Source organism: Rhamphochromis sp. 'chilingali' (genome assembly GCF_963969265.1).
Source record: "Rhamphochromis sp. 'chilingali' genome assembly, chromosome: 1".
Classification (NCBI taxonomy): Eukaryota; Metazoa; Chordata; class Actinopteri; order Cichliformes; family Cichlidae; genus Rhamphochromis; species Rhamphochromis sp. 'chilingali'.
In genome coordinates, this window is record NC_137929.1 from 31990195 (window position 1) to 32009379 (window position 19185).

Below are 19185 nucleotides of genomic sequence, written 5' to 3' on the forward strand. Positions count from 1 at the left end.
TGCTCATCTTTCAACACAAGATGCACGGACACATCACACACTTATCCTGCCATTTTTTGGAACCCATTTCCAACATATTTGCCTTGGCAGCATATTCGTTGAGTGCGTCCAGTCCCCTCATCATTTCCAAAAGTCATTACACGTCGGCGGCAGGATTGGCACCCCTATACAGGCAGAAGCAGAGGAGGAACAAGAAGACGCCCAGGAAAATAAACCCAACTGAGATATTATACAAAGTGTTTATCCAGAAGGCAAACAGGTAAAGGGTCTTGTTGCAGTAGGGGTCCACGTTTGTTGTGTTTTTGTCATAGTTGGGCTGATAAATAGAGTAGATCCATACATCACCTATGAAATTTTTTTTTTTTAAATTTAATTTAATGTTACAACATGTATTAATTCTCACCCCGGTATACCTTTATGCTCATGGGCACAGTTGTTGACAAGGTGTAATCTGGATAAAAAGGGTCTGGAGCCTGATAATGATAAGATAAGTGTATTTAATTGATGAATTCAAGTTTGATGATAAACAGCTATTTTGGGGAATATTTACTTAGCAAGAAATTTGCTATTTTATCCACAACCAAGTTTACCTCACCTACTCTATCATGACTCAAATGCACTGTACTGCATGACCTAAATAACTGCACTACCACAAAAGCCACAATTAAGACAGATACAGTCAGCTACTGCTGGTGATGTTAGCTAGCAAAAGAGTCGTGACCAAAACAAGATGATTCAAAACTTGAGCTGAGACATTTTCTGCACTTTTTGGCTCTGACAGAAAGCAGCAAACACTGAGAGCCTATGGATAGATTTAAGTCTTTAATGAGTTAAGGTTTATCTACTGTGATCACCTTTAACATTCTTAATTCATAACCTTTTTTAAAATAATGTCTTGTCTTGATCTTATTAGACCTTCTAGATTACTTTAACCATTAATTAATCTATGTCCTACACCACCATCGCTTTCTAATGTAACTTTACTAAATTTTTCTTTTTGTCCTTCCTTCCTTTATCCCTTCTTGTGAGGCGTTTGGATGGCCCTACCCAGGCAATACTAGTACTAGAGGGCGACAATGCCATTGGGAAGCGTGAGACAATGAGGAAGCTGAGGAGCATTTTCTCAGAGACTTTTGCACAACCTTATTTATTTTTAGAACCAGAGCAGTCACGTCACAGTAGTCACGTGCAGATTTAAGGCACTTCTGCTTTGACTAAACTTTTAAGAACTGGAAGCTACATCCATCGTTCATATACAGATTGTGATCTGCTCTTCCCTCTGCCAAGAACAATGACTATTGATCTTCTGACTAATGAGAATAGAGAGCATATTGATCAATCAGACACTCAACCCTAAAGACTACAGTCCTAATTTACATCCTTGTTTTTGTTGTGGCTAGCTTCTTTCACGCTGTGCTATTAATATGTATTAATGAGCCACAAGTTTTAATGATTAGACAGGGAATCCTGCACCCTGGGTACATAAGACTCAATGTCTGCTATGATGAATCTGATTCACATGAAGGAGGGACAGCACTTTACACAGTATCATATTTTTTGTGGCCTTTTAGAGCTTCATGCAGCTGAAACGAATGTGGACTATAATAGAAACACACTGCGCACTGTAAACATTGCCTGTTCTGTTTGTGGTGCTGAGAGCTAATGTTTAATCTCTTCGGTGTGAATTTATGCCGGTCGTTTGTCTGATGTCCACGACTGTATTTACACAATTTTAACAGGCAGCCAACCAGAAACAGGTCACTTCCTTGACTTTTTAACTCACCAGCGATAAACCAGCAGAAGACAAAGAACATTGCCAGTGAGTTCCAGGCTTTGTAGATTGTGCTCAGAGGGTTGGAGGTGCCTTCTTCTGGCTCTTTGGCACAGGGAAAGCAGGAGAGCAACACGAACAACAGGCTTGAGAGTCCTAACACTATCAGATAGATGGGGATGTAGTGCTGGCGCGGACACTCATGAAGGTATATTGCCCCTGGTGGACACAAGGAGGATGACTCAAAAAGTACAATCAGAGCTGCCTGGAAAACTTCAACACCTTTGAACACTCATTCAAGTAAGTAAGTATGGAGCTCACCAATTGCAATCTGAGCAATGGGCATGATGCAAAATATCGCGCTAAAGATCGCTGCAAAAAAATCAAACACTGAACTCAGTTTCTTCAAATGATATTTACAGAAATGAAGCTATGACACCAGTGTTCATGATGTTAAAATCGCTAGATTTTACCTAGAGCGGTTGCTGGGGGTTTTGGACGGTTCCGGATGTGTCCCAGAAGGTTACTGCTCTCCATTTTTCTCACCTGCAGAAGAAGATAAAGAATTGAGTTGGAAGTCCAACTGAAGGTGTGCAAAGCAATCTTGAGCAGCCAGTAGAGGCTGGAATTGCCCACCCCTGCTGTAGGCAGTCCAGACCTAAGTTTTGTGGCAAGCAAGTTATCACAACATTTCCATGAACCAACAAAGGAACAATGGGTAACTGTGAAGCATGTATTAAGATATCTCAGACGGTCCAAGGATAAGAAGTTGTGTTTTAGGAGAAACAATGAAAATTTAGGTCTAGTAGCCTACAGTAATGCTGTGTGAACCTATGTAAGAACAGTTCTCTAGTTTCATGGAAGACAAAGAAACAGCCCACTGTGGCGCTCTCTACCTGTGAAGCAGAATATATGGCTCTGGCTTCTACAATACAAGAGTTTATATATTTAGGGCAGCTTTTGAAAGGTATAGATAGCTAAAAACCTGTGAATCATCAGAGGTGCAAAGATGTGGACATTAAATATCATTTTGTAAGGCCCATTGTAAATGGACGAAAATGTGCCTGTTATATTGCACTACTGAAGAAATGGTTGCAGATGTTATGACCAAACCTGTGTCTGAGCTAAAACTTGGAAAGTTTGCAGACATCATGTTTTGGTGAGTCCACATCTGTATGGTAGTTTACAGGACAATATTCTTTAGATTCCAGCAACCTGAGTACAAGACGGGGTGTTGAGATATTTATCGTGTGTACTGAGTTGTAAATATGTTGGACCGCATTATTTGTTATTGTTGTTTAAAGGAGATGCAGTATTCAGGGTGTCACCACAAGGGGGCAGTTTTCACTGTGAAGGAAAGTATGCTGTGAGTTGATTGCTGTTGATGTTGCACTGCTCAAAATACACTACTGTACAAATAAATGTGTATGATTAATGTGTAAATTAAAAGTAACGTAGGCCTACTCATGAACTAATTTACAAATATAACCCAATAATGAGTCCTAAATATTCAAGAACTTTTACTTTTACTACAAACTTTTTGTTGAAACTTAGTTTGAGTGAAAAAAGTATTGAATTTATGAATTTGAAAGATATAAATACTTAAATACACCAGTCTGAAAAACAGTTACTTAATGCAATTTTAGACTAGTATGTGTTTTTTTTATAACACCCACCTAAAAAAAAAAAAAAAAAAAAAAAAAAAAATATATATATATATATATATATATATATATATATATATATATATATATATATATATATATATATATATATTGAATATTTTATTCCTGTTGGCTGTTTTCAGAGATACATTTCTAATATTCAGTTATTTTGTAATTTCCATGTATATGTTAAAAAGATGTAAAATGTTTGAGAAAGAAAGAACGACTGACCAAAAGCTACCTAAAACAAATCGGTCAAAGTGAAATAAAATGCAAATAAGGCTGAAACAATGGTCATGGTAGTTTGTGGTCCTTCACTTCTGACAGCAGGAGCTCACACATAGCAGCTGTCCACACACCTGATAATCAAATGCTGTCAAATGAGAGCAGATAAAAGCTAAATGGGCTGTCTGTTCCTTTTAAAAAGTTTCTTGTTTGCATTTAAACAGATTGGGGCTCTTCAAATACCAGCAAAATGTGTATCTGTTCATTGGTTTTTGTGAGCACTGTAATTGGTTTTGGTGAGTGCTGTGAGGCAGGCAGGGTGAAGGACCCAAATCCAGGACTCAAAGTAAAGTAAAACTCAAAGCTCAGCCTTTATTGCTATAAAAACTCTTCGTAGGAATAAACATTACAAAAACCTCAAATGCAGAACTAAAACCTAAACTGGGAACTGGAACCTAGAAACTAAAAGACTCAAGCCAACCAATGCTCAGGACACGGAGGGAGAATACACAGCACAGAGACATTGTCATTCACTGTCGCACCGTACACGGGCAAAACAAAACAGGAGCACCAAAAGTCAAAACAAAAAAGTCCAAAAACAGTGTCCCAAACAACCCAATTTGGGTGGCTGACCCAGAAGGTTGACAGCCCAGGAGCCTGGAAAACAGTTCAGGAGTAAGCCCATTGAGCCAACAGTGACAGAGGATCTCAGGAGGCCGACCGCAAAACAGTGGAGGCGACTAGCTGAGACAGACAGCTGGTGTGACCCCTCAGATCCTCCAGCGGAAACAGACGGTGGCATGCAAGCCACTGAGTGCTGGAGCGGGTCACCAGAGCCCCCAGTGGGAAACAGACACAGGGCCAGCAGGTATGGAGGCCCCTGGCTGAGACAAAGCTAGCTGAGGCTACGTGGAACACCCAGCCAGCTCTGGACACTTAGCCATAGCACTGCAGCGAGACAAAGTTTATTGCAGGCTGGGTGAGCTCGCCTGAGCTCTCTGTGGAAGCTGCTGCAGACAGCTGAAATGGCCTGGTAGAGCTTTCAGGTGACACAGCTGAAGGAGGCTGAGAGAGTTCAGCTGAGCTCTCAGTCGATGATGGTGGTAGCTGAACCAACTGTACTAGCTCCATATCCTCCAGGCTCCCAGAGGCTGCTGAGGTCTGAAACTCAGCCTCTGGGGAAGCCCTGGAGAGAGTGACAGTCTCCTCCTTCTTGGGACACAGAAATGCTCTTTGTAATTTGTTTCTCTGCTGAGAATGAGCAATTGAAAAACAGCCCTTTACATTCACAGTCTTAGAGTTAACATTCCTGGTCATTAGAACTCTGGGCTTGGCAGGAGCAACATTGAAACAGTCAGTAAAGTCCTGTGAATGGGGACTTCTGTCTGTCTCAGACAGAAGAACCAGTTGTTAACGCTTCTGCAGTTATCTTAGCAGTAAAACAATTACCTTTAGTTCACTGAGGATTTACAGACTCAAGGTTAACAGGCTCAGAAACAGATAACTCTACCTCAGAATATACTGACTTAAAATTTACAGATTTAGTGAAAGAGTATTGGTTCAGACTCAATGTTAGCTTGTTAGTTTGTGATTTTGCCCCTTGTGCAGTGTAGCAAACGTTCTCCAACTGACTGGCACAAACAGAAATCTCAGGTTTTTCAAAATCAGAAACAAAATCAGATTTCTTGTTCCTTGGGCAGAGAGAAACAGCTTTTAGGTCTTGTGAGGTGAGGTCCTCAGTCACGGTCTTAATTGTTATACATTTTGGAGGGGTAAGGAAAAATTATGTTCTACTCACCACAGCCGTCTGTTCTGAAGAAGTCCCTGGTGTGGGCTGTGGCGGGCAGGATGAAGGACCCAAATGCAGAACTCAGAAACAGAAAGTAAAACTCAAAGCTCAGCTTTTATTGCTGCAAAAACTCTTTGTAGGAATTAACATTACAAGAACAAACCAAAACCTCAAATGCAGAACTAAAAACTAAACTGGGCACTGGACCCTAGAAACTAAGAAACTCGAGCCAGGCAATGCTCAGGACACAAAGGGAGAACACAGCATGGAGACATTGTGTATGACGCGATAGCAAGCAATGAATGACAAAGGACTAAAATACACAGCGGAGTGATTTGGGAAGTGGAGACAGGAGGAAAGCACAGGAAAACAATACCAAAATACAAGAAACTCAAAATGCTGGGTCCAAATGACCCAGAACTGTGACAAATGCTACAAGACAGACTTGAGTCCAATGAGAAAAAAGTGCTGTTAAAAATGACTCACCCTTATGGCTCCCAGTGATGTCACCATTTATTTAATTACACGCACTCATCCTGTACTATGTACTGACAAAGAAAGGAGCGCAGTGCTGTTAAAACTTTGATTTAAATTTTATAGGTTTATTCTTTAAAAAGAAGATGCAAAGAACTACAAGGAGATGCCGGCAAAGAGACAGGACATGCTGGAGAGATTATGGCTCTTAGCTGACTGACATTTCAATGACTTAAGGCAAGTAGGTCTGCTGAGTGATGATAAAATAAAACAGGCTTACACAGTGTTTATAGTTTAATTATGAGAAATGCAAATGTGAGCCAAACATCACCATTTTAATGAATAAAACAAAAAATAAATAACAAATCAATAAAAATACAACACATAACAATGCATATTTTAAAATAACACAAACTGGTTTTGGCAGCAGTCCCACTGTTCTTGTTGAACTGCTGTGTTTGTGCCTGCATAACTGAGCAGTAGATCACCACAGAGCATCTGTCAGTACATTAATAACCTAATTATTAAAGTCCCACAGCAAAGTGCAAGAGACCAAGCAGCTCACTGTGGTTTAAAATACAACAGGTCAAAAACCCCAAAAAACTACAGCACCTTTATTTGCTCATCAGCTTCTACCTGAGAGGGCAGTGTTTGCCAGGGCAGCCAGACTGTCACAAGTCTGTGAGGCACACGCTGGAAGACGTCTCAAGATAGACGCAACCTCTGAGCCCTGAACGAGACCGTCTGCCTCGCAGATTCATCACGAGGCTTCGACTCCTCTCAGACTCGGCCGTCTGGAGTCGAGTCTCACCGAGAAGCGAGTCCCACAGCAGACCTCTGCTGTATATCTGTCAATACACAGGAAACCCATTAGCCCTGTGTGTTTGTGTGCTGCGTGAGAGGGAACAGGAATGTGCCAAACCTCAACAGAGATGTCTGTGTTGGGGTATCTCCTGTAGAAGATGGTTCTCAGGTTGAATTCAGGGTTTCCGCTCTCCTTGAACACCCGCGTCCTGACGTTCTCATTCTCACATCTCACTACAGCGTAAACATCGGGGGCTGTGGAACAAAATCCAGCATGGTGTAAAGAAAGAAAGAAAGAAAACACCAAGGGAGATATGTGCAATAATTAAGAGTCTGCCCAAATATGAGTCTTTCATTTTGCAGTTACCTGTTTGTTTGGGAGGGTTGAGTCCTGACGCCCTGTGTAGATAAACTGTGGTTACCACTGTGGGCTGAGGTAGAAAACAGTGGAGCACAGAGGGAGACGGTAAGTCCTCCCTCAGTTCCCTTCATGGAAAAAAGAAATAACTAAATTAAATGCAGAGGACTGGGAATAGTGAAGGGAAAAAGAGATTTTTTCTGTTAAAGTGGAAAAAATTAAATGTAAGAAATAATATAAAATTTATGATGCTAATAGTGGTTTCATATTGATTTTTATAATTTATCAAAAAAAATGTCTATGTCATATTTACTGTTTGTTTGGTTTTGTTTTTTTTTTCTCTGTTCCGCGGAAGGACAAAACCACCAAAATGAAAATTTTTTGAATTATAAATACAAAAATAATTAATAAATAAATAAATATACTTTATGAGTAAATAAATATTAAAACTGTTCCATTACTTAATTTAAAAAATGTCATTTACATTTATTTTTCTGTTACTTCCTAAATCTTTCCTGTATTATTTAATTTTGTATTTATTCACCTGATTATTAACTATTTGATTTTTTATTTTATTTTTAGTAATTTTAAAATTTTCATGTAAATTAGTTGAACATCTGTAAAGATCTCCTGAGTAAAAGCAACAATATCTGTTTTTACTGGGATCAATCATCCCACCCTCTCCGTGAATCGCTACCTTATCGTGGTGGAGGGGTTTGTGTGTCCCAGGGATCCCAGGGGCTATGTTGTCTGGGGGCTTTTGCCCCCTGGTAGGGTCTCCCATGGCAAATTGGTCCTGGGTGAGGGACCAGACAAAGAGCGATTCAGAAGACCCTTATGAAGAGAACATTAAGGGAACAGTTTACCCTGCCCGGGATAGGGTTACCGGGGCCCCGCCCTGGAGCCAGGCCCGGGGAGGGTGCCCGAGGGCGAGTGGCTGGTGGCTGGGCCTTAGTTGATGGGGCCCAGCCGGGCACAGCCCGAAGAGGAGACATGGGCCCATCCTCCCGCAGGCCCACCACCCACAGGAGGCGCCATAGGGGTTGGGTGCATTGTGTGCCGGGTGGCGGCCAGGAGAGGAGGCCCTGGCGGACTGACCCCCGGCTGCCAAGACTGGCAATAGGGACATGGAATGTCACCTCTCTGGTGGGGAAGGAGCCTGAGTTAGTGCGTGAGGTTGAGAGGTACCGGCTAGATATAGTTGGGCTCACCTCTACGCATGGCTTCAGCTCTGGAACCGGGGGGGGGGGGGGGGGGGGGGGGTGCTGGAAGGTGACTCTGTTGTCCTGCTGGGAGACTTCAATGCTCACGTGGGTAATGACAGCGAGACCTGGAGGGGCGTGATTGGGAGGAACGGCCTCCCTGATCTGAACCCGAGCGGTGCTTTGTTATTGGACTTCTGTGCTAATCACAGTTTGGCCATAACGAACACCCTGTTCGAACATAAGAGTGTCCATAAGTGCACGTGGCACCAGGACGCTCTAGGCCGTAGGTCAATGATCAATTTTGTAATCGTATCACCAGACCTGCGACCATATGTTCTGGACACTCGGGTAAAGAGAGGGGCTGAGCTGTCAACTGATCACCACCTGGTGGTGAGTTGGATCAGGTGGCGGGGGAGGACGCTGGACAGACCTGGTGCACCTAAACGCGTAGTGAGGGTGTGCATTGAGTCCGAATGGACCATGTTCAGCGTCTCCATTGCCGAAGCTGCTGCATTGAGCTGCGGCCGCAAGGTGGTTGGTGCCTGCCGTGGTGGTAATCCCCGAACCAAATGGTGGACACCAGAGGTGAAGGGATCCACCAGGCTGAAGAAGGAGTCCTATCGGGCTTGGTTAGCCTGTGGGACTCCGGAGGCAGCCGACAGGTATGGACAGGCCAAGCGGAATGCGGCTCGGGCAGTGGCTGAAGGAAAAACTCGGGTGTGGGAGGAGTTCGGAGAGGCCATGGAAAAAAAATTTCGGACTGCCTCGAAGAGATTCTGGCAAACCGTCAGGCGTCTCAGGAGGGAAAGCGGTGCACTACCTGCACTGTGTATAGTGCTGGCGGAGCGCTGCGGACGTCGACTGAGGAAATTGTCAGGCGATGGAAGGAATACTTCGAGGACCTCCTTAATCCCACTGACATGTCTTCTGAGGAGGAAGCAGAGTCTGGGGATGAGGGGAATGACCCGCCAATTTCCGGGGGCGAGGTCACTGAGGCAGTTAAACAACTCCTTGGTGGCAGAGCCCCTGGTGTTGATGAGGTCCGCCCCGAGTTCCTGAAGGCTTTGGACGTTGTTGGGCTGTCCTGGTTGACACGCCTCTACAATGTTGCGTGGAGATCAGGGGCAGTACCCCTGGACTGGCAGACCGGGGTGGTGGTCCCCATCTTTAAGAAGGGGGACCGGAGGGTGTGTTCCAACTACAGGGGGATCACACTCCTCAGCCTCCCTGGGAAAGTCTATGCCAGGGTGCTGGAAAGGAGAGTTCGTCCGCTAGTCGAACCTCGGATACAGGAGGAACAATGCGGTTTTCGTCCTGGTCGCAGAATACTGGACACTGGGCTTTCACTTTGGTGGCCTCAGAATCTCATCTCTGCTTTTAGCGGATGATGTGGTTCTGTTGGCTTCATCGGGTGAGGGCCTCCAGCTCGCACTGGAACGGTTCGCAGCTGAGTGTGAAGCAGCAGGAATGAGGATCAGCACATCCAAATCTGAGGCCATGGTTCTCAGCTGGAAAAGGGTGGAGTGCCCACTCCGGGTCGGGGATAAGTTCCTGCCCCAAGTGGAGGAGTTCAAGTATCTCGGGGTCTTGTTCGCGAGTGATGGGAGAAGGGAGCCGGAGATCGACAGACGGATTGGGGCTGTGGCTGCAGTGATGCGGACGCTGCACCGGTCTGTCGTGGTGAAGAGGGAGCTGAGTGTAAAAGCGAAGCTCTCAATTTACCGGTTGATCTACGTCCCTACCCTCACCTATGGCCAAGAGCTGTGGGTAGTGACCGAAAGAACGAGATCGCGGATACAAGCGGCAGAAATGAGCTTCCTCCGAAGGGTGGCTGGCCTCTCCCTTAGAGATAGGGTGAGTAGAGCCGCTGCTGCTCCACATCGAAAGGAGCCAGCTGAGGTGGTTCGGGCATCTGACAAGGATGCCTCCTGGGCGCCTCCTGGGTGAAGTGTTCCGGGCATGTCCCACCAGGAGGAGGCCCCGGGGCAGACCCAGGACACGCTGGAGAGATTATATCTCTCGGCTGGCCTGGGAACGCCTTGGTGTTCCCCTGGATAAGCTGGAGGAGGTGGCTGGGGAGAGGGAGGTCTGGGCCTCTCTGCTTAGGCTGCTGCCCCCGTGACCCGGCCTCGGATAAAGCGGATGAAGATGGATGGATGGATCATCCAGTATGTGAAATGCTGAACTTGTAAAAGTGCCACTTGCAGAATAAATTGAAATTTAAACGCAGAATTCAAAACACTGGAAACATAAATTGTGGCAAATATAAAAATAAAACTGTAATAAAAAAAACTTTTTTGGTTTTGAAACCTTTGGGCAGCTTCGGTCCTCCGTACCTTTTCAGTATCTACAAATATCAGAACGTTCAAAGCTATTTCTAACCCTTCTTTCCTGACCAGCATTTCACCTGAGTCTGATACGAGAGTGGGAGAAGAGGCGAAGCAGGAAGCATCCAGTGACGCCCGGCAGGAAGGTGGTGGGCAGCACAACATAACGTCCCAGAGTCAGAGTTCCCCTCAGTGTCACACTCCGGGAATCCATGTAGATGGAGCTGGCCGCCTGCTCCACCACGCACTGCACCCGACTGCAGCGGTTCACCTCCACCTGCAGATGATGAGGAAGGACTGAAATATTTTTTTTATGACTCAAAAAACGTGAGGTTGCTCAGTGGCCCGGCTCACCTTCAACACCTCAAAGCCAATAGGCAGGTTTTCTCCTTTTCCATTTTTCCTCCACATCCTCCTGTCCTCCTGCTGCAGACAGATCAGCACCTCCTCCTCTTTGGCTCGCACCTCAAACATGAACTAATAAGAATGAAAAGTCATTTTTAGCATTCATGTGCTGATGCAAACCCTGGTTTCAATCTTATATTTACCTGTGGATTGTGCAGGAAGGTGTCCCTGTGATTGATACATCCACCACACCGGCTCCTCTTATCCAACTCCACCTTCCATACTCCATTCACCTTCCCACCACCCTTTTCTGCTGTCACTTTGCTCACATCAGGCTTGCTTCTTCCTCTTTTCCTTCCTTCCTGTTGACTCTCACCTAGTCGATCCTCCTTTCTGTTCCCACGCTGCTTGGTCCCTCCAGGCCCATTGCTGCTCTTACTCAGAGTCAGTGTAGAGTTACTCTGGAGCACAGTGGGTGGAGGTGCTCCATGGGTGGGGGGAGGTAGAACCCACTCCCCGTAGCAGCTCACTTCTCTCCAGCGAGATCTCGGCCACAGCAGAGTCCTCTCCACCAGTCTGCACACCACCACGTCTGTAAAGTGTTGACAGAAGTCCTCGAAATCCATCCTGAGGGAAAAGGAAAAGAATAAAATGTGAGGCAGAAACCAGCTAACCCACATGACTTTTTGTTCTTCAAATAATAAAAATCAGAAGTACCAAAACTCCCCGACATCACGAACAACGAGCCCCATCTTGTCCCTCTCTGCACGACTCAGTTGCTGCCACTGCTCTGACCTGCAGGGGGCACACAAGGACAGAAAGCAGAACACTTGGAAAGGACATAAAAATAAAAGCAGTGTTTCAGCTTCTAGAAACCTTTAGTGATCCAGTTCTCAGACTTCCATGATGTGAACAGCAGATGTCCCTCCACCCCAGTAAAACAAATCCCAAACTATTGTAAAATGTCCGAATCTCTCCAGAATATCAGCAGTGGCATTATAAAATGCTGCAAACCACAGCGACACTGTTAAAGTCAGCAAAGACTTTTCCCCCCAGAGCTCCTACAAAATGCTCTCAGCAGTCTGACATGTGGCAGAAGCCAGTGCAAAGACTTCAAAGTCACCTCTCACCTCTGACTCCAGGCACCGGTCCAATCTGTGGTCCCCCACGGGTTCCTCATGCGGACCATAAAGAGTCTGGATGTCCCGCCTCTCTTCAGTACCTTCTCCCCCAACCTCACCTTCCTCACTGCCGTGATCCCGTAGGCGTGTCCTCGCACGAGCCCACACTCCAGCACTGACTCCACGGTCTCCCCCTCTGCAGGCTGAGAAACGTGAAACAGTGAAATCATTTTAACCCATTTCTTCTCCAGTTTTTCTAAATGTTCAAGACTCAGAAGCCCTACCCGTATGGAGCAAGTGATGAGTGATTTACATTCATGGACCTTGGTTAAAGTCTGGAAGAGCGCCCTCCTCTGGTCACTGTGAAGTCTTAGAGCCTCACGATCCAGACTGAGCGGCTCTGAAACTCCACCAGTGAAGTCGATCAGGGCCTCTGCAGTGTTCCCTCCCTCCAAGGCCTCGTAGCAGCCGTTAAGTCTAAAAGTTGAGAGAGGGATTGAGTGATTGATTCAGGATCATTAGACATTAGGATTGCCATAAGTAGTGGTTGTGGCAGTCAAGACGTAGGTTCAGCAGTGTAAAATTAACAGCAGTCCCATCAATGCTACTGAATTTCCCAGAGGAACCCACCCGAGGGATTAATAAAGTTTTATCTAATCTAATCTAATATCAAAACCAGCATTTTCTGCTGATGCTCACTTGGCGTAGGCCTTTTCCAGCAGGGCGCTCCAGAACTCTCGTGGTGTTGCCGAACGACAGAAGAGCAGCACTCCATCCTCACTGACAGGCAGGCGATCATCTACAACAACATCCATCCAGCGACCGAGACGCCAGAACCTGAAATGGAAAATTCCTGCATACAAGTCGGGACGCTTTGGATTCCACTCCTGATTCAAATGATCGGGGATGACCTAGGAAGAGGATAGAGGTGGATGAGGAAGGGTGAAGAAAGACAAGGAAGGAACCAGGAGGAAATGCAGAGAATGCAGAGTAGGGACGATAGTAAAGAATAAGGAGAAAGAGGAAAGATGATTGTGAAGAAGGTGAGGGGAAAAACACACCAAACCTTTTTCCACAGTGATGGCTCAGACGCCAGGCAGGAAATGGCTGCCACCATCCAGCAGTTACCCAGACTTCCTTGGTGCAAATCACGAGTGCTGATGCCATCGACAAACAGACGGGGGTCCTTACAAATCTCCTGGAGAGGAAGAGAGATCAGGCTTATGACAAGAAATATGGGACGTAGTTAGTCATCACCTGGCAGACTGCAGGATAACAGTAACACTTTAGCAATAGACTGTATATCCACAGTGTGTCTTTGCCCTGTCTTCCTCCTCTCACTCCAACCAGTTACAGCAGACAGCCAACCCTCCCTGAGCCCGGTTCTGCTTGAGATTTCTTCCTGTTAAAAGGGAGTTTTTCTTCCCGCTTGAAGCTAACTTCAAGTGACCACAGTTTCTGGTCGTCACTTTCACATCCTAAGTTTGGACCACAGTTTTTCCACCTTATCAGCAACAGCAGGTTCATTTCTTATTTGTGCATCAAGGAGTCAATGAGCTCCTACCTGCACATTTCTAGGGAAATACAGGGATTGTTCATCACTACGTGACAGCTAATGGGGTGAATGGCATCTGTGTCCACCTGGGATCTGAGATCCTGTGATGATAGCAGGAGGCTTGAACCTAAATCTAGAGCTTAAAGGAAGGTCGGCGTTCATTATTATTGGTGAGTTCATCTCTAAAAGCAGGTTGTTTCATGAAGCAGCTTTAAACGACACAGTTAAGTGGAGCAAGCACTGCCATTAATGACTTCAGCAGCTCATATCGTCACAGAGTTTTATGGGGCCTGCGGGCTGATTCAGTCAGGGTGTCCAAGCACTGCTGAGGAGACAGATAATGTGTGTGTAGACCTTCTGCTCTCACTTTGGACAGGGTCAGGTAACTGTAGAAGTGTCGCTGCACTCACACACACGCAGAAAGATACACTCTGGGTGGCCATAACTTCTTCAGTTGTAACACTAGACAAGAAATAAACCTTCTTTACGACGCTATCATGTTCGTAACAAGCTTCAGATAAGACCACTGAAATTATGAACTGGATAGTTTTGATAGCAAATGGGAAGTTAGGGTGTGTTTGTGTTTGTGTGCCAGCAGGGTGAAGCGACAGGTGACACCTTATCATCTGTGTTGATACACGCTTAAAATACCCGAGTAGTGCATTAGGACCGCAATACCTTTAACCCTTTCTCTCCAGCTCTGAGTCAACAAATTAATCGTCAGCAGGGTTTCACATTAAGAGCACTAAAGGCCTGGCTTTGAATGAACTCCTTGAACTAATGACCCCGATGGGAAATACCCGGGGCTTTCTGATCCTTTCACATGTTTCACTGTTTGGATTAAACCGATTTTCCTCAGCACAGCACAGTGAGGATCAGTGTCCTGAAAATTAAGACACATCAGACGGGTATAAAACTCTGTAATCATAAAGTTACTGGACCATCAAATGTCTGATAAATATCCACACTAAACAACAATCCCTTCAACCTCGATTCACCTTAACATTTCACTGGTTTAATTCAAGTGTATTACCACACCCTTAGCTCTCTGTGGCCACATTAAAAACCTATACTTAGACAGCTGTACCCATCACAACAGTGTGCTAAAAACACCCATGCTATTTACATTGGCTTGTGCTTTTTCTATACTCAACTGTACACACCCACAATCCCACTAACACAGCGGTCCGTCATCAACTTGCTCCCTGAGGGCTAAGGTTTCACCAGCTGACATGACGCCTGTCCTTTAAGAGAAAGTGCTTTAATTAACCCAATCTGCTGAAATGCAACATGTGGAGGCAGCAACTCGGTTTAGATGTGGGAGGAGTGGAGATGTATTTCAAGTTAAAAAACAAAAGAATTTCAATTTTACACTCCACGTCTAACTCACCCTCGGCCTCTTCCAGGTCAGACCCGGTGGAGGCTGTCTCTTGTAAAAGAGGGACTGGTCTGTGGCGGGGAATAGAGGATCCTTGAAGAGCGCTCCTCGACGGAGGCAGGCCCGCCGCAGCTTGTGAAAACTCTGGCCCTGGAAGTCATACACTCGTTCTGGCATCCTGGTTGGGCCTCAGAGGCCTTAAAGGAAGGTGGAAAGCAGATGAGAAAGGGGAGAGAGGGTCAGAGAACATACTGTAAGAAACTGGAGCTATGCACTGCTAAAGTAGTGTGGTGATACGCTCACAGCATGCTCACTAGAGAATCATATGGTTGTTGGGGTTTACTCTGTTTCCTTTGTATTATTGTAGGATTTTTACAATATAAAGTACTTTGAGGCAACTGATGCTGTGATCTGGTGTTTTATAAACAAAATTTTATTGAATTGATGATCAAAATGTTTTTTGGTAAATGTGAGACAAGCAGTTCTTTAGATGCTGTTCTGGGTTCTTTTGTGAGCTGGATGAGTTGTTAATGCCCTCTTCTGTTAATTTTGGCAGGCCGGCCCCTCCTGGGAAGGTTCACACTGTTCCAAGTTTTCTTCCTTTTTGGATGATGGCTCTCACCGTGGTTCACCGGAGACTCAAAGCCTTAGAAATGGCTTTGTAATACCTTCCAGACTGATAGATGCCAATGACTTTGCTGTTTCAATGACAGTTGAGATCTTTCACACTACTTCACTTAATATTATTATTTGTTTTGCCCAACTAAACATTACAAACAGTATCACATCACACTGACCGGCTGCAACCTGCCTAGAGACTTTTCTGTGCAGTCCCATTAAGGTGAACCCCACAGTTCATATAATTCCCACTTAATCAAAATGTCAAAGTAAAATTTCAAACACTGTCATCGTTTAACTTATTGATAAAAGTTCATTGAAATTCACAAAGTGTATTAATTTAAAATGTACATAAAACCACCTAATGGAGCATGTTTTAAGTTTTTGTTGAAAGTCCTGATGATGCAAGTATAACATCCAAGTACTGAGTAAGCACACAGTAACTACTGTGTAAGTATTAATATGCAGGCTACATAACATTGAACTAATTGAACTGAATCTAAAGGGGTATGTAGCTCATGGCAGAGGTAGCTGGGGGTGTTCTGTGGGGTCAGTGTGTATTTTGGGGCCACAGGGTGAGGACAGCAGTAAAGTAAGAGCACTGTTTTCGTCATCAGTGATATGAACTCAGGCAGGAGTCAGCAGTATGAGCATAGTTGAACTTTAACTGTTTGTGTAGCAGAATGATTCAGTGCCAGAGAGAGTGTGCCAGGAGGTCAGCGTTATCACTTTTTGGTGAAATCTATTTTATGGCTTTTTTTCTCATACAATCTTTTCACAGACGTACCAAATGAGAAGGAAAATCTATAAACACACATTTTTACGACATCAAGCTGCAGGAATTGATGAATGTCTTTTCCTTGATGCTTTTGGATTAGATGCCGATTTTGGTGATGTTGCCTTCTCTCACCAATAGACTGAGTACTTTTAGTAACATTTCTATGAATTTATCTGCAGGTGCTACATGTTTGTTTTGTTGTTGTGCAGTACTTTGACTCTTTAAACAGATGGTTGTTACTTTGGATGAGCCTGATCTGAGTCTATTTTTGTTATACTGAAAACCAAATTCACTACGAGGAATAATTAATTTTATTATAGTGAATGAAATCTTTGTCTTGCTGTGTGTTTATTTGTTTCACTGATTGTGAACTCCAACCCTATCTGGCACAAAAATACATCTTAGGTCAATGAATGTTTTTATATTTTTCCGATATCAACGTGTCATTACGTTGCCTAGCAACCACCTAGTAATCGACTAAAATGACCCTTTTTCATTTATGCAACACTTTATAAAAAGTATCCTAACACACACAAAACAAATCATCATTTGCTCCCAGTGAGCATCAAATCAAAGTTCTTGTATTTGAATAATTAATCATTCAGGAATGATTAATAAACTGAAAAGGGTTCAAAGTCAGATTTGTAGTAACTTTTGAAATCCATTTTTAATTTCAAATTTTTCATATAGTTTAAAACAATCTTAGGTTAATAAAAATCATAGTTGCTGATCAGATCCTCTGTTTATAGTGTTTTATGTATAAGCTCACTTTAGGTAATCAACTAAGATAATAACGAGATATCACTAGTCATTCAACACAAAGTATTTAAGATAAATTTACAAATGTATATAATTTTCTCTTTCCTTAAAAGTTCCCAATAAAAACTCCAACTTTAGGGTCTGCGTTTTGGACTTCATGAGACTTTAATTGCTTAGTAAATGATTTTTCCTACAATAGTTTGCTTGGTTAGTGCATTAGTTTGGCAGATCACCTTTCCAGTACTCACTTTTTAGTGTTCGTAGTGCATCGACTTTAAGTTTTTATTAAATTACAATTCTTAATATTGTCATTTAGTCATTTAGAAAAGTAGACCTACATTGTTGCCATGGCTCTATAAACATATATTTTACCTTCAAGTCTGGAAGTTTATCCACTTGCTTCCTAAGATGGACCTTTGTGCTGAGCCCCGTCAGTGGATTCCCTTAGTCATTTAGTCATCCTCATTTTTTTGAGGATAATTAAAAAAAACCCCAAAACAACAACAAAAACAGCCAACATGTGTCCACTTTTTCCTCTTCCTTATCCCAGAGTCAGCAGCAGTTAATGTTGTCCCTTCCTCTGAATGTGTCAGGAGTGTTTGCTACATCTCCACCAGGTAATTAACTCGGTGTCATATTTGTGCCATTGGACCTGGATGAAAAAAAATTGAACGTGAAACACAACTCCTCACACCATGACTGTGTGTGCAGTTTTTAGAGCTAATGCATGAGCGTGTGTGTGTGTGTGTGTGTGTGTGTGTGTGTGTGTGTGTGTGTGTAACTTTATCTCCCTTCACTCAGACAATAGACAGACAGCCGCCACACCAGGTGTAATAACACAATTAGAGACTTGGAAATCCTCACACAGTTACTGCAGTGACTCAAGGTTCAGACATTCAAGACGAACAGTTTATCCTCTGACATCATCTGAAGAACATCAACAAATGTGTTTCCTAAGGTTGTGTGTTTGTATATCTGCGCTCATATCACTTACTGCTGCCTCAGCTTTTCTGTTTGGTGACTGTGCACATTCTGTCCTCTTCTCCTCGAGTCTCATATCTTCTCTTTTCTCTCCTCACTTGAACATGGCCTGTGACTCCCTCGCTTCTCTTTTTCTGTCTTATCTGTGTAGTCTCTTCTCCTCTTTCTTCTCCTCTCTATCTTCTCCCGCACAGTCTGCTGGAGTATCTGTTGATCTGTTGCTGTCGAGTGTGCTGCTCCTGACACCTGAGAAACCAAGAGACTAGCGCTCCTATGTTAACTACTTCACTGCTGAACACCAGGCCAATAATCCCGCATTCATATACAATAATAACACCCTGCAGCAGCAGCAGCAGCAGCAGCAGCAGCAGCAGCAGCAGCAGCTTTTTAAGGAACACATTGAGGAGCAGAGTGAAAACTGACAAGCTACTGATATATTAAAAAACAAAGAACAGATTGTGCTTAAATTATTCTTCTGTTTAGTCTGACCATCTGTGTAATTGTCTATCTAGATTTTATATTGTGTACACTACTGTACACAATATGAAATACTGTATCCACTTGTTAAACTCTATATTTTTAGAAATACACTTGCTGATGATGTATAACATCCATGCGACCTGGCAACATACTGAAACTTCAGTAGTTTCATTCAATTGTTTTGACTTAAAAAATTCTTTATGTCACATAAAAACATACGGTAAATTCATTTTCACATATTTCACTTTTTGGATATGATTGTTAATCATGTGTCTACATGGTTATGATCATTTTATTTAAATAATATGTTTAGAGACAATATGCACAATCCTTTTATTTCATGTTAATATATCTATGTGCATTATATTGTAAATATTTCTGCCATTTCTATATACAGTTACTGTCCACTTTATTAGCCACATGTTGCTGGAAGTGGTTTGGAACCCGTTTTTCCTTCAGAGCCACCACTTTTCTGTTTTTAGGAGTGGGACCCTTTTAAAAAAATACTAATAAATACACTAATGTTAAAAAATAAATACATTAAACTAAAGTT

General features: G+C 43.6%; 2 protein-coding genes across 3 annotated transcripts; both read right to left on the reverse strand.

The window, feature by feature from the left end:
* Positions 1-136: 136 nt before the first annotated feature.
* LOC308407776 (transmembrane protein 272-like) lies at positions 137-2117 on the reverse strand (the record flags this gene model as incomplete). Its single annotated transcript, XM_080899630.1, has 3 exons — positions 137-345; positions 1784-1990; positions 2093-2117. The coding sequence occupies 3 exons, from the start codon at positions 2115-2117 to the stop codon at positions 137-139; spliced, it is 441 nt and encodes a 146-aa protein (XP_080755756.1).
* Positions 2118-6099: 3982 nt separating this feature from the next.
* LOC308406118 (calpain-5-like) lies at positions 6100-18388 on the reverse strand. Of its 2 annotated transcripts, none has more exons than XM_080896985.1 (14): positions 18166-18388; positions 17544-17823; positions 15029-15213; positions 13150-13281; positions 12783-12994; positions 12407-12560; positions 12093-12286; positions 11680-11757; positions 11166-11589; positions 10972-11094; positions 10698-10894; positions 7095-7213; positions 6846-6982; positions 6100-6771 (listed from the first exon to the last, which is right to left on the reverse strand). In XM_080896985.1, exons 3-14 carry the CDS (start codon positions 15191-15193, stop codon positions 6595-6597), a joined length of 2112 nt encoding a protein of 703 aa, XP_080753111.1. In that variant the 5' UTR covers positions 15194-15213; positions 17544-17823; positions 18166-18388; the 3' UTR covers positions 6100-6594. The 2 variants fall into 2 exon arrangements, with proteins under 2 accessions (XP_080753111.1, XP_080753110.1); XM_080896984.1 differs by having other exon boundaries at positions 12368-12560.
* Positions 18389-19185: the final 797 nt, after the last annotated feature.